The sequence below is a fragment of the Pezoporus flaviventris genome, unplaced genomic scaffold, assembly GCF_033815535.1.
Source record: "Pezoporus flaviventris isolate CSIRO_AGI_PZ_B2104156 unplaced genomic scaffold, CSIRO_AGI_Pfla_v1 ptg000011l, whole genome shotgun sequence".
In the NCBI taxonomy this organism is placed as follows: domain Eukaryota; kingdom Metazoa; phylum Chordata; class Aves; order Psittaciformes; family Psittacidae; genus Pezoporus; species Pezoporus flaviventris.
Window position 1 is genome coordinate 3,214,018 of NW_026892559.1, and position 13,179 is coordinate 3,227,196.

The 13,179-nt window shown below is 54.9% G+C and overlaps 1 protein-coding gene across 4 annotated transcripts; it reads left to right on the plus strand.

Annotated features, from left to right (window-relative positions):
• Positions 1–15: 15 nt before the first annotated feature.
• On the plus strand, positions 16–11,747 carry BAIAP2L2 (BAR/IMD domain containing adaptor protein 2 like 2). Of its 4 annotated transcripts, none has more exons than XM_061450820.1 (14): positions 17–459; positions 1,393–1,468; positions 1,764–1,850; positions 2,936–2,997; positions 3,591–3,662; positions 4,251–4,367; positions 4,774–4,920; positions 5,329–5,481; positions 5,944–6,082; positions 6,868–7,096; positions 7,965–8,036; positions 8,379–8,559; positions 10,220–10,260; positions 11,060–11,747. In XM_061450820.1, the coding sequence occupies exons 1-14, from the start codon at positions 421–423 to the stop codon at positions 11,133–11,135; spliced, it is 1,491 nt and encodes a 496-aa protein (XP_061306804.1). In that variant the 5' UTR covers positions 17–420; the 3' UTR covers positions 11,136–11,747. The 4 variants fall into 4 exon arrangements, with proteins under 4 accessions (XP_061306806.1, XP_061306803.1, XP_061306804.1 ...); XM_061450821.1 differs by having other exon boundaries at positions 8,379–8,541; XM_061450822.1 differs by lacking the exons at positions 10,220–10,260; positions 11,060–11,747 and having other exon boundaries at positions 16–459; positions 1,311–1,468; positions 8,379–9,209.
• The last annotated feature ends 1,432 nt before the right edge of the window (positions 11,748–13,179 follow it).

The following is a 13,179-nucleotide window of genomic DNA, read 5'->3' on the forward strand; positions in this document are numbered from 1 at the left end:
GCTGAGCAAAGCCACCTTGAACGGTGGCAGTGAGGGAGGCAGCGAGCCATAAGGCGGTTTCTCTGGCAGGTGGCTGGCTCTGCAGGTGTCGAGGCAGGCAGAGCTGGGTACCAGCCCGGCCATCAATAATGCAGGGAAGGGCTCACATGCCCTTGCTGGCTGTCGCAGGATTCCTCTCTCCCCAAGAGTCCGGTTACTTCCAGAGATCAAGTTCCAGCCTCTTGGCTGGTGAATTATTAAACTCCAGCAGAGCTCCATTCCCTTTGTACCGCGGCTGTGTCTTCCTGCTCTTCTTCCTTGCCAGCAACGGCCTCTTTCCATCCAGCCGGCTGTGCAGAAGTGGAGTCCTCCAGGCCAGGATAGTACCTTGTGCTGTTCTTTATTCCTTCTTCCTCTCGAAGAGGGGAAAAGGCTCCAGAGATGGACCTGTCCTACAGATCCACCATCTCCATCTATAAGGTGAGTGCTGGCACCAAAGACTGCTCCTGTCTGCCTAGGGGAGATGCATGGGTGGGAGGAAAAGAGCCGTTTTCTCCCTTGGGTGGACAGCCAAGGGCTCTATCCCTTCCCCAGGGTAGCAGCAGCTCCTGTGGGCTCTGCGCTGTGCTTGAGAGCAAAAGGCTAGCAGAAGGGGAAGGTGGTGTGGGTCTTAAGGCAGATCTGGGAAGGAACTGGGTAAGCAGTGTGGTTCGGACATGGAGCGTTCATGGTATTCTTCAGGATAACACACCTTGGTTGCTGGCAGGAAGGAAATGTTCAGTCAGCTGTTTTCCTCCTTGCTGGAAAGAGCAGTCTGATCTCACAATTCCTTCCCTGTGCCCCTCAGTGCTGTACCAAGGTGGTGAGGACGGGGAGAAAGAAAAGAAAGAATCTCTGCTATAGGCAATAAACACCTTTGATGAATACAGCAGGGAAGAGCATAGAGGGTGGTCTGGTGCAGTCCATCCCTTCTCTTAATTAAGCTGCTGAGTCTGGCAGTGCACCACATCCTGGCCAGGAAAAAGTCATGTACACGCCTGGATAATAAATATTGAGGTGATGGAGTGAGGGGAAAAGGCTGCTCAGATCCCCTTGAATTATCCTCCCATCTGCAGTGGCTGTGGGGCCCTGGGAGAAAGCCACCATCAGGTGACCACTTGGCTGTGCAGCAGGCTGCCTCGCCCTCTGGTATTGCTCCTCTCCTGGCTGGCTGGAGAGGACTGGGGGCACCCGAAGGTCCCTCTGGTGCAGGAGCTGACTTTGAGCAGGGCTGCACATCACCGCGGCTATCCAGGTTGTGGCTGTGGGAGCTGTGTCCCTGCTGCATGCAGCTGAGCCACAGCAGGACATTGACCTGCTGAGGTCTCTGAAGCGTGGCTCATACTGGTGTTCACGTGCTTCTGCCTGGCACAGAGTATCCTGGAGCAGTTCAACCCCGCGCTGGAGAACCTGGTGTACCTGGGAAACAACTACCTGCGTGCCTTCCACGGTGAGTGGGGTCCCGCAGAGCCAGATCAAGCTGCTCCACATCCATCCCGGCTGTCCACTGTGCCATCACCCAGGACAAAGTTGCTGGTCCCCCTACTCTTAAATGTCCTGTGCTGCCCTTAAGTACTCTTCTGCTCCAGGACCCACTGCTATTATTAGGCATAGATTGGGAGAAATGGGATGCCCTTGCCTATAAGTGAGGTACCAGAGGGTGGCTGTCCTGTGCACTGCTTGCTGGGGCTGGTGATGGTGATAAGGCAGGCCAGATCCTTACCACTCCTCTCCTCTCCTCACAGCATTATCCAAAGCAGCTGAAGTGTATTTTAAGGCTATTGAAAAGATTGGGGAGCAAGCGCTGCAGAGCTCCACCTCACACATGCTGGGTAAGGCTCTCCTGTTTATGATTCTCTGTCCTGTGATGAGCCACAGTTACATGCTTTTGGCCTTCCCCCTTACCTGGTCCCTTTCTAGGTACTGGGGAAAGGAAGACAGCTCCTCTAAATGGTGTCTCCCAGTGCCAGGCCCTGTCTAGGTGGTTAGAGTCACATTTATTGTATGCCCTTGAACAGCCCAAGGCTCCAGCCCTCTCTCCTGTATCCCTCTGAGATCAATGACTGAGCTGCTGGGATGTACCTCCAGCAATGGACCTCTCACGGAAACCAGTCCTTGCTGCCCTAAGAGCTGGAGGAACCAGTTTTCTCCTTGCAGGTGTGAGGGAAAAGCTGGAGAACGTGGATTGACAATAGCTGGTGGGATGTTGTCCTCCTGAGCCTGCAGCAAGAGAAATGGCAGCTTGGAGCTGAAGGGCAAATAATTCCATAGCCTAATGATGGCTGCTGAAAATATGCTCAGGAAATTGCTCTATTGCTAATCATTTTAATAATAAGCTTCTATAGCGACTCCTACAGTCATCTGCATCATCCAGCTAGCTCCTGTGCTTCCTGTCATTAGTCTCTTCCTTTCCCAGTTTCATGATACCAACACCAGTGAATCAGGACCATGCAGAGCATCACAGAATCATAGAATAGCTAGGATTGGAGAGGACCTTAAGCTCATCTAGTTCCAAACAGCAGCAACTGCTGTAGCTGCCTTCCTGTAGGACACCCAGAACCATGCACCGCAGCTGGGGTGCCACTGGGGTTAGAAATGGGATCCATAGGTGCTGTGACAGAGCAGAAACCCAGCACCCTGCCAGCACATGGAGCTGTAACAGAGCACTGGTCTGGCAGCCTCATGGGCTCAGGCAATCCCGCTCTGATGGTGCCTAGGGAGTGGTAGTGGAGCTGAGCCCTGGGAAGAAAGGCTGCCGGCCTCGTGCAGGGAGCAGAGAATGGTGCTTTGTGATAGCTGTTGGACTTTCACACCCGTGTATCATCAGCCTGAGTGGCACACTGCCAGTCTGCCTCCTTGGGCACACAAGGAAATGGCTGCTGGACTTCCCTACCTTCTCCTGGCTCTTTGCCTGCAGGTGAAATTCTGATGCAGATGTCCAACACGCAGAGAGTCCTGAGCTCTGATTTGGAAGTGGTGGTGAGTGGTTTTCCCGAGGGCTGGTGCAGGTGGGGAATCAAGGGACTTCCTTACCCAACAGCGTTTGCCCAGTTCACCCCATCTCTTGCTGTCTCACATGCCTGCTGGCAGGCGCCTGCCCCCCGTTCTCCCTGGTGCACGTGACGGATGCGTGTTACAGAGCAGCATGCAGAGAGCCCAGCTGTTGTTCAATGTTTGGTGCTGTTGGTGGACTATCACCGCCGCTCCATAAGCATGGAGGTGGATGTGTGTTGGATTGAGCAGTTCCTGGCTCTGAAGATGTGGCATTCCCATCCTCTCTTTCCCTGGGTCACAGTGATGGGAAGGAGTGGAGGGGATGCTAGCCCTTCCAGACACTGCTGTTTGTGCCCGTGCCAAAGCTCGAGGGTGACCTATGGTTAGGAAGGCGCTGGGTGCTGTCCCCAAGGCTGCTTCAGAGTAGCCTTGATGTGCCCATTTCTGGCTTCTATATGGGGTCCAGGGGGCAAGGGAGTCATCAGCTCTGCAGGTTTTACGAGCCACTCTTCACCACAGCACTTGTAACTCCCCATATGGTGAAGGGATGAGATTGATGGCTCCTTCACCTCTTCCAGGCTCAGACCTTTCATGTGGACCTGCTGCAGCACATGGAGAAGAACACCAAAATGGATGTACAGTTCATCAGTGTGAGTGATTACCTCCCTTCTCAATTCTCATTTCCCTCTCCAAGGGCTCTCCAAGGGCTTTTGCTTTAGTACTTGAGGTGTTTCCTTGACTTTCCTCAGCAGGAGTTAGGGGGCTTGTCATAGACCAAACCTCTCCCTAGTTTGGTTGGTAATGGAGTGATGAAGGTTTTTTGTGGAGTGGGACTTGCCAAATGCTTCAATGGGGCTGAGAGACTCAGCATCCCAAAAGCAGAGTTTCCAGCTTCCCCAAACCACAGCCTCTGCATGGTCCGAGTCCTGTGCCATTGTGGCCCAGCTGGACATGCTGGTGGGCCATGTCACAGGGAGAGACAGAGGCTGTGGCTTTGCTCCCAGTGCTGGGGGAGCTGGGTGCCAGTTCTTGCTCCTGAGTTCTTGAGGTTCATCAGCATTCTGGGACTGTTCAAAGCAAAGAGAAAGGTAAAGAAAGGTGTTTTTTATGAGAGGTTCAGGTAAAGCCTGATTTCAGAGGCGCTCAGGGGTTCAACCGCCCATCAGAGCATGACCCTTGTTGCATTACAGTGTGCCTGGGTCTCTGTTTTCTCACCCAGCCTGGTTTCTCCCTGACAGGAGAGCCAGAAGCAGTATGAACTGGAGTACCAACGCAGAGCCACTAACCTGGATAAGTGCATGGCAGAGCTGTGGAGAATGGAGAGGGCCCGTGATAAGAATGTCCGTGAGATGAAGGTGAGCAGTGATTACAGGGAGGGGAAGGGGAAAAAGAACTGGGGGATTTTTCCGGAGTCAGGGATGATTTCTCAGCAGCTTTGTCCTTCCTGAAAAGCCAAGGGGTTTGCCCCAGCATCCAAAAGGCCACTGGCGTACCTGGAAAGGAGTAAACTCCTTTTCCACAGGATGCTGCTGACCTGCAGTGCTCATTCTTGCCAAGCCCTTTCCTCATTTAGCAAGCATTAATGTGGGAGGGCTCCATCCCTGGCACTCTGCTCTAGCTTCTCTGTGCTGCTCCAGCACTGCAGCCGGACTGGGAAACTGGTAAACGCGATCACTCATTTCAGGCCTTCCCCTGCCACGTATGATCCCGCTCTGCTGCATTTATGCTGATCACTTCTTCCCTCTTTCCCCTGTGGCCCAGGAGAATGTGATGCGGCTGCGCTCGGAGATGCAGGCGTTTGTCTCTGAGAGCCAGAGGGAGGCTGAGCTGGAGGAGAAACGCCGCTACCGCTTCCTGGCTGAGAAGCACCAGATGCTCTACAACACCCTCCTCCAGTTCTACAGCAGGGTATGGCCTGGCAAGCTGGTGAGCAGAGCTGGAGGGGAGCAGGCAGCGGGAGGGAGCCAGTGCTGAGCTGCCCCTGCAGTGAAAGCAATGTCTGTGCATGCACTGGGCAGGAAACCCGATTTCACTTCTTGCTGTGGAGTCCAGGCTGACTGTGCTAGGCAGAGAGAGCATGGCTGGGGCTGAGGATAGTGCTGACACAGGGTTAGCTGGGTGTGTGAGTGATGGGAGAGGGAATGGGGATGTAGGTGTTTATAGCAGGGCCTTTGGGACCGTGGAAGGTGCTCCCGAGGGGCTCCCACAAACCTAACTGTGGGAGGAGCTGGTCCCTAATCTAACGCATGTGGCAGCCTTGGCTCCCTCTGCAGCTCTTCTGCCCTGTCCACCACCTCCTCTTCTTCCCCTCCCCAGGCTCGGGCCATGATCCAGACCAAGGCACCGCAGTGGAAGGAGCAGCTGGAGGCCACCCGCAACCCCTCAAACAGCCACTCGCAGGGTCTTCTCGGAGCCTGTCATGGCCAAGGGTATCCATCGGGCCGGCTCACCCCCACCCACCTAGAGATGGTGAGGAGCCCATGGACAGCCTCCACCTTGTTTGGTGAAACCCTGGAACAGGGGAGAGGTGCCCCATCCCTGGAATCATTCAAGGCCAGGCTGGACAAGGCTCTGAGCAACCTGGTCTAGTTGAAGATGTTCCTGCTCAGTGCAGGGGGTTGGACTGGACGAACTTTGAAGGTCCTTTCCAACCCAGACTATCCGATTCTATGATTCTATGATTGATTCTGTGGTGGTGAAGCTGTTACTGCCCCTTTTAGATTGCAGGGCAAGGGCAGTCCTTGGCCAGCCATGATACTTGCTGGCTTGTCCAGCTTCCATGGCCGTTCCTGACCAAGATGAAGGGAAAAGTGTGCATGGGCAGCAACGAGGGAACTTGCTGGGTTTGGCTTCCTGAGAGGGACTGTGTGTCTTTCAGAGCATCTCCCACTGAACTGTGGATGTGTATTCAACCTCCTTTCCTTCCAGCAGCCCCAGCGACCCCTTGGGGACTTTACTTCCTCCATGACTGGGAGTAGATCCAGCATCTTCTCTCCAGAGCCTCCAGAAATGAGACTGTCTCCTCAGCCAGAGCCCCCCAGGCAGCCACTGCGGAGGACACCATCAGCCAGTATGACCCATGTCCAGCAGGGGCTGGACCTCTCAGGGAACAGGGTTGGGGATGGGGAGGGTCTACCACTCTATCAGACTAATGGTCTTCAGCCACGTTCCTTCACATGGTGGGAAGACCATGCTTATGGGAGCTTGGAGGGCAAGGCTGAATGAAGCAGAGGGTGAGCTCGACCAGAGGGTGAGCAGGGCCCATTCAGGACAAGGCCAGGACTCCTGGCTGTGTGAGGTGGGGAACTCACAGATGTGCAATTTCCAGTTTCTCTAGAGCCATGAGGGCTGGTTCTTACTGGAGTTCCCATTTGAGTCAAACACCTTCCCTCACGCTGTACATGAAATACTAGCCTGCCCCACAGCCCAGCCACTTACCTCATGTCTCACCTGCTTATTCTTCCTAAGGAATTCCAGCTTAAAATGTTTTAAGAAACCCCAGAAAAGGACAGTGGGAGAGAAGACTTACCCAAACAGTTGTTCTAGCAGGGTCAGGGAGAGGGCCATCAGCCAGAGCATCAGCTAGGGCATGCGGTGCGTGTGTTTTAGACATTTGGCCAAAGGAAACATAGTGCAAAGCTTGATTTTCAGCTTGAGTTGATTTTCCTCCTGCAAGATGAATGTTTTCCCGTGCTTTTCCCATGCTGTGCCCTGCTCTCTCCCTGTAGAGAAAGGCCATCTACTCCTCCTCTAGAGTAATTGTTCCACTGGGGAAGCACTGGTCCCTTTGAGGCAGTGTGGGTCCTGCAGGAGGATGCCGGGCTCCAGGCAGATCCCTCTGATGCCTCCCCGCAGGTTTGCTCCCAACCGGCCGCACTTCCCGGTCGGGTTCCTTTGGCGAGGCCAGAAGCAGCGGCAGTGAAGGCAGGAGGACGAGCGGCATGGCGAGAGTGCAGGCTATCGTGCCCCACACGACCGGCGTCAACCGGACCTTGCTACGGTTTGACCCCGGGGATGTCATCACGGTGCTGATGCCGGAGGCGCAGAACGGCTGGCTCTATGGCAAGCTGGAGGGCTCGTCCACGTATGTGGCTTTGGTGCTGTAAATCGGGCTGATGCAGGCTTGTTGGGTATGGAGCTGGGAGGTTTAAACCCGAAATCATCTCCCCCCTCCGCTCCTGGTGCGGTCTGTGTGTTGCCTCATACTCTGTATGTGTGGAACTTCACTATGTCCTCAGTCATGGGGACTCCCCAAGCCAAAGAGATGTAGTGGGACAGGGATGAGCTGCCTAAGGAAGCCCCAGGGGCTTTGGGTGGAAGAGCCAGGGGCACAGTGACCACCTCCTGGGGTGCAAGGCTGAGCAACTCCTGTCATGGGATCCAGCCCAGGGCTGTGAACTGCTGGAGTTACCTGAGAGGCCTGGAGTTTCTCAGCTCACACTGCAACTGCTGCACAGGCAGGGCATGGAAACTGCTGCACCCTCTGCTTACTGAATTACTCCCTGCGGCACTGCCAGCCAGCACCCGTGCGCAAGACTGTTCCGCTTGGGGTCCCTGTACTGCACTCTGCAGGGAAGCTCACACTCAGATAGGAGATGAACAAGAGGGGGTTCTGGGTTTGCCCTGAGAAGGGATTTCCACAGCTTCCTTGTGCTCTGGCCTTGACTGCCTCGTGACTGTGCTCAGAGAGAGTCTCTTCCTGCATTGCACCAGCATTGCTCTCAGGAGCACAGATTGTGCACAGCTTCTGAGATAAGCGGGTCCTTTGCCAAGCCTGGTGACTACCCTTCGCCCCATCTAGGGGTGAAGGATGTGCAGAAGCGCTGTCACACAGGGTAGCAGCAACAGTGGCCTGGGTGATGTGTGTAGATCAGCAGTGCTGGGCAGCTGGGTCTGAAGAACCGCAAACCGTGGCTGTCTGGACTTCATTTGTCTCTGTTCCTGTGCCCTAGGTGCGGCTGGTTCCCTGAAGCTTATGTCAAGCCTCTGGAGGATGCGAGAGAGATGGAGGAGCCAGTTACCAGGTAACTGGAGAGCAATTGGCTAGGCAGGAGCTGGAGTGGCTCCTGGTAGGTCACTAACTCCAGTGGGTACCTGTTTTGGATGTGCCTTTGGGAGAGCTGCAGAGCTCCCGTGCTGAAGCATCTGCTGAGCACCTCACTGCACCCTGAGACCTCACAGGCTTACCCTAGATGGTTCCTCTAACACGTGCAGTATCTTCTCAAAGGCACTTGTGGGTGTGCCGGTCCAAGCCATGTGCATTTTCTCCAGAGGCATCCCACAGATACATGTTGTGGCTAGAAGCCACCCTGCTCCCTATTCCTTGCTCTTCAGCTCTCACCCCACTGTCTTCTTCTCTTGCTCAGGTCCTTCCCACTGCGAAGCAGTCACAGTATGGACGATATCCTGGACCGTCCCAGCACTCCTTCCTCTAGCAATTACTGGCCTGCCACTTCCCAGCCCCATTTGCCGAACCCACCTCCCCTCTCAATGGGTGCCAGCAGTCACCAGAGTGGGGTGGTCACCCCCGTCAGTTCTGGCTCCAAGGTGAGTGCAGGAGGAGTGCCTGGTGTGGGGGTGTGTGTATGGAGTGGGCCACATCTGACTTCCATCCTCCAACACACACCTTCTCTGCATTTGCCTGTTGAGAAAGGAAAACACCTTCCAGATGTTGGTGTGTGACCTCCTCCCTTCCTGAGTTAAGGAGTTTTGCTAGCACTGGCCTTTCTCACCCAGTCTGTTCGCAGGCCACCATACCCTGGTGACCCCTGCTAGTCAGCCTTGTGCGTGCAGATGCTCAGTACCTCGCTTTGCCCCCACAAGGGACTGCGTTTGTGCCCTTGCCCTTCTCATTTCTCTCTCTTTTTGCTCAGCAGGGATCCTTCAGTTCCACCCTTTTCTCCATGACCCCCCAGCCTGATTTCTGGTGGCTCCAGGGCAGCACCTCTTTCTGCTAATAGTAGGACCATGGAGTGATCAGGCTGGGCTGGGTGACCAGCTAACAGAGATGCCATCCTTCTTCTCCCTTCAGAAAATGGAGAGGAATTTCATATGTCTCCTCATCTAAATTCAAGCAGGGCCTGGGTTAAAATCACAGCTGGGCTAAGGGAAAAGCTAGGGGCAAAGGCTGAGGGTACACTCATTTTGAAGGGCCTTAGAACAGGTTGTGTCAATCCATGCCTTACGCATGGCGTACTGAGGAGCTTCCAGCTGTGGGGAATTGACTCGTGAGGACACAGTTAAAGTTTTGGACAGTTAAAGGTGAGGACCTGGGAGTGGAAAGAACACTGCTGCCCATGGGACATTACTTGCTCAGTTTCATAGAAGGCTGGGAAACCTCATCTCTGGTTGCTGGTTCCAGGCCAGTGTGAGATTACAAGCAAAGGCATGGCCTGAAGGACTGGAAAATGCAATATTTAGTTATTCTTTATTCCCTTCATGTCCTGCTCTCTGGTTTCAGGGAGCCTCAGGCAGCACAGCACAGAGGGGAGCAGGATCTGCAGCCTATCACCCCCTGTGGGTCGTGGGTTTTCACCCATCCCCAGGGCTAGGGTGTAGGGATAGACCTGGGGTTGGGCAATGAAGTGTGTGGAACATTTGGAGCACCATGGCAGAGCAACTGAGCCTCATTAGAAGCTTGGAAAGGCTCAGCCATACTCTAAGCTTATACCCAAGACGTCCTTCAGTTGAGCCAGGAGTAAATGTGTGCGTGTTTGACTGCCCAACTGGAACACAGATAGCCACGTGTGACTTTCTGCAGAAGCTGGCATGCTTTAGCAGGTCAGTTGTCACTGATCCTTCACTATCTAATAGCCAAGAATAAGGGCCACAGGGCCTAGATCCATCTTTCTCCATCAGGTTGGTCCATGTTCAAGCAGTGCGTGGTGTAGGGTAGGCAGTTACAGCTCTTGAGTTCTCTGTGGATACAGGAAGCATGTGATGAACCCTTTGCCAGAGTGTGCGAGTAACACGAGGGGGGGCATCTCTGGCTGTGCTGGCAGGGTGAAATGTAGCTCAGACTGTCACTGTGTGCTGTGCTTTTCAGACACGACACTTCAGGGATCCGAGGCATCTTTCCCAAGGAAGGTGTCCTAAGGGAACAGTGTTGTGTGAAACCTTCCTCAGTGTGTGCGGTGTCTCCTGCCCCACTTGTGTCTCTCCATTCCCTACCCCAAATCACTCACTGCTTCCTTTCTCTTCACTGCAGAAATCAGGAATATTTGACCAGCCCCCTGAACTCTTCCCACGGTGAGTGAGGCGTGAAATTCCACCCTGGAATCATCAGACAGAGGAGGCTTTATTACAGTTTTATAATAACTTAATCTTTTGGATTATCAAATATGGGAGGAGCAGGGAAGTGCCTGGAGGAAAGCAACGCACAATCCACCTTCTAGGACAGGAGGGAGAGGTGGGACGTTCTGGCCTTTGCTGACTGGGAAGGCTCTCTCCTGTCTTTGGTAATATGAGGTAGGACTTGAGCACCCTCAGCATATGGATCCTCCATGCTCCTTCCCATCCATTCTGGAAGAGCCACAAGAGCAGCTGAGTGTGGAGCCATGTTATTCATGCAGCTCTGCCTGCTTTGAAAAGTCTGAGGCATAAGGAATGTGGCTTTTAGCTATGATGACTCAGGTCTGTGGAGATGAGACTTGCCACAAATCCCTGCTTTCCTTCCCTTTGTGGTTGGGTTGGTGTCTCCCTGTTTCTGGATGGTGCTGTAGCCTCTTTCTGCTCCCTGACCCCTTGCTTGGATGGTCAGGGGCCACAAGTGTGGAGTGCTACTGCAAGGGACAACCTTTGCTAGTGTTCCTCCTACATCCCATGGAAGAGGGAGCCCTGAGGCAAGCCCAAGGGGAACCCCATGGGAACCTGCAGCAGAGTGTGTGTTAAGGAGAAAGAAAACTCCTCAGCAGCAAGCTTTACTATGCTCCTCCTCAGCATGGAGGTGGCTGTACAACAGGACTAAGTACCCTTAGCTTGGTCAGCGGGACCCCTGCATGGTCTTTGCAGGTTTCCTGATGGTTGCCTGTTTTCTTTCCCCTTCCAGAGGTACCAACCCCTTTGCCACAGTGAAGCTGCGTCCCACAGTCACCAACGACCGCTCAGCACCCATCATCCGATGAAGCAGGGCTGCAGACCGCTGACAATGTCAGCAGGGAAGGAGGAGGCATACAAGAAATGGGCTGTGCCCCCAGCTAGGCAGCAACCTAGTGCTACCACTCATGGAGTAACCTCTCTTTTCCCCTCCCTTACCTCTGGGTCATCAAGACTTCACTGGGCTGCCTGGCATGCTTTAGCCAGCAGCAGATCCCTTCTGTCCCCCCTCTCTGTGTGATGTTACTGTACTTGAATGGGAGAAGTGTTGTGTTACTGGTGCTGGTGGCCTGGGAGAGGGGATGCTGCTGTTCTGTGAGGTGGAGGGATGGGTGGGTAAGGTCATCCGCAGCATGGGGCAGTGCCAGCAGGATGACAAAGGTGAAGCTTTGCTGGCCCTGCTGTGGGCAGAGAAGGACTCTCACCGAACAGTCCCTTTGCTACCAGAAGAATGAACCCCAAAGGGAGGAGGTCACAGGAGCTCTCCCAGCGCTGTGAACCAGCTGACAGGGTCTGCACTGTGCAGCGCTCTGCTCTCGACCCCTTTGTAGCAGCATCTGCCCCTTCTTACCCCCAGAGCAGCCACTTCCCTCACTGCACAGCCCTGGGGCAGGCAGGGGCAGGGACAGTGCTGCTGCCCTGCTCCTCTGCCTGTTGTCCTGGGGAAAATATTCGGGTTTTTTAAATAAAACAGAGAACGATGCTTCTGTGGCCATCCCAGGGGTCGGGATCTGTGGGGACCTCACCAGCCCGGAGTGCCCTGTATGCTCTGAGGCCTCACGGGAGAGTCGATGTGGGAGAGGGAAGGAGCGCAAGCAATGGCCAGGACTTTAGCCGATTAGCCTTATTAATAGAAATTAAACCCTGGCTGTGAGTCCTGCAAAGCCCCCACAGCCCCCCCACTGCCAGGAGCCTGAGGGCCTATGGGGGTTTACAGCCTTGGTCTTTGCCTCCCTGAAACCCCACCTGGGATGAGCTCCAGCTCTCTCCCTGGAAAAAAAATGGGTTCCCACTTGTGTGGCCAGAGGCTTGTCCCCAGTGCCTGCCAGACCTCCTTATAGGTGGCAGCCACTGAGAGGATTTGGGGTTTTATAAGGATGGATATGTTGGTGGGCTGGATCTGGCACTTCAAGCCGTGGCTGGCAGAGTTTCCTCAGCTGGTCCATCCTTGTCTTCCTTCTCTGCTGTACACGTGCAAAACCACACCAGTGCTTCTCCATCCTTCTGGCTGGCAGCTGAGAAAGAGGTGGAGGGCTTTGAAGCAGCCCCTTCACCTATTTTACCCCTTAATGAAGTGTGGGCTACTGCCCCCTCCCTGGCACGCTCTGTCCTGGCTGGGTCCATCACCAGCATCCCCTATCCTCACCCTGCTTCCTCCTGCCCCAGCCCCTCTGATTCTGCCCCCGCCAGCCTGCCCCGCTGTGCTGGGAAGGGGAGGAGCCCCTGGGCAGTGGGATTACGGGGGAATTCGGGCCGCGGCAGGCAGCCACCTCCTCCCCATTGGCTGGGAAAGCCTCTTAAAAGTGAAGGAGTGCTTTCTGCCCGCTCAGCACCCGCCGGTCTCTACCGACCTGAAACCATAAGCGGCTGCTGACCCACATCGATGCTGAGAGTGCCGTGAGGCATTACCTGCACACACAGCAGGCAAGGGGGTCCCACACACTGGGCATCCCCCTGGATCGGCCGCAGGCAGCATCGGAGCCAGAGGAGAGCAGGCTGAGAGGGGGGTAGCTCTCCAGTGAGAACATAGTTGCCCCAAAAGGAGTGAGGCACAAGAGACCTCTGGAAAGGCTCTGGATTCCTGCAGGCATCACCCTGTGCCCGGCTGACGGCGTGCCCACCATGGAGCAAAGAGCCATCAGGGCCATCTAACCGTGTGCCCTAGCGCAGCGCTGGGAAGGGCCAGCCAGAGGCAGAAGGGGAAGTGCTGCTGACCGGACCGCTCAACCCTCGGAGGCTCAGCCCCTGCTCGGGAGGTTGTTGCTTCATTGCACAGGTCAGTGGTGTGGAGGGATGCTTGAATCCTGGCGCTGGGTGCCAACGGGACAGCTCATTTAATTTAAGCCTGCACTC

What these genes read in the sequence shown, in the direction of transcription:
- BAIAP2L2 (XM_061450819.1), top strand. Translation starts at nt 421, where the DNA reads ATGGACCTGTCCTACAGATCCACCATCTCCATCTATAAG. An exon ending in GCGGAGGACACCATCAGCCA is followed by an intron (nt 6,083 to 6,867) that starts GTATGACCCATG and finishes GCCTCCCCGCAG; the next exon opens with GTTTGCTCCCAACCGGCCGC. An exon ending in AAGCTGGAGGGCTCGTCCAC is followed by an intron (nt 7,097 to 7,964) that starts GTATGTGGCTTT and finishes CCTGTGCCCTAG; the next exon opens with GTGCGGCTGGTTCCCTGAAG.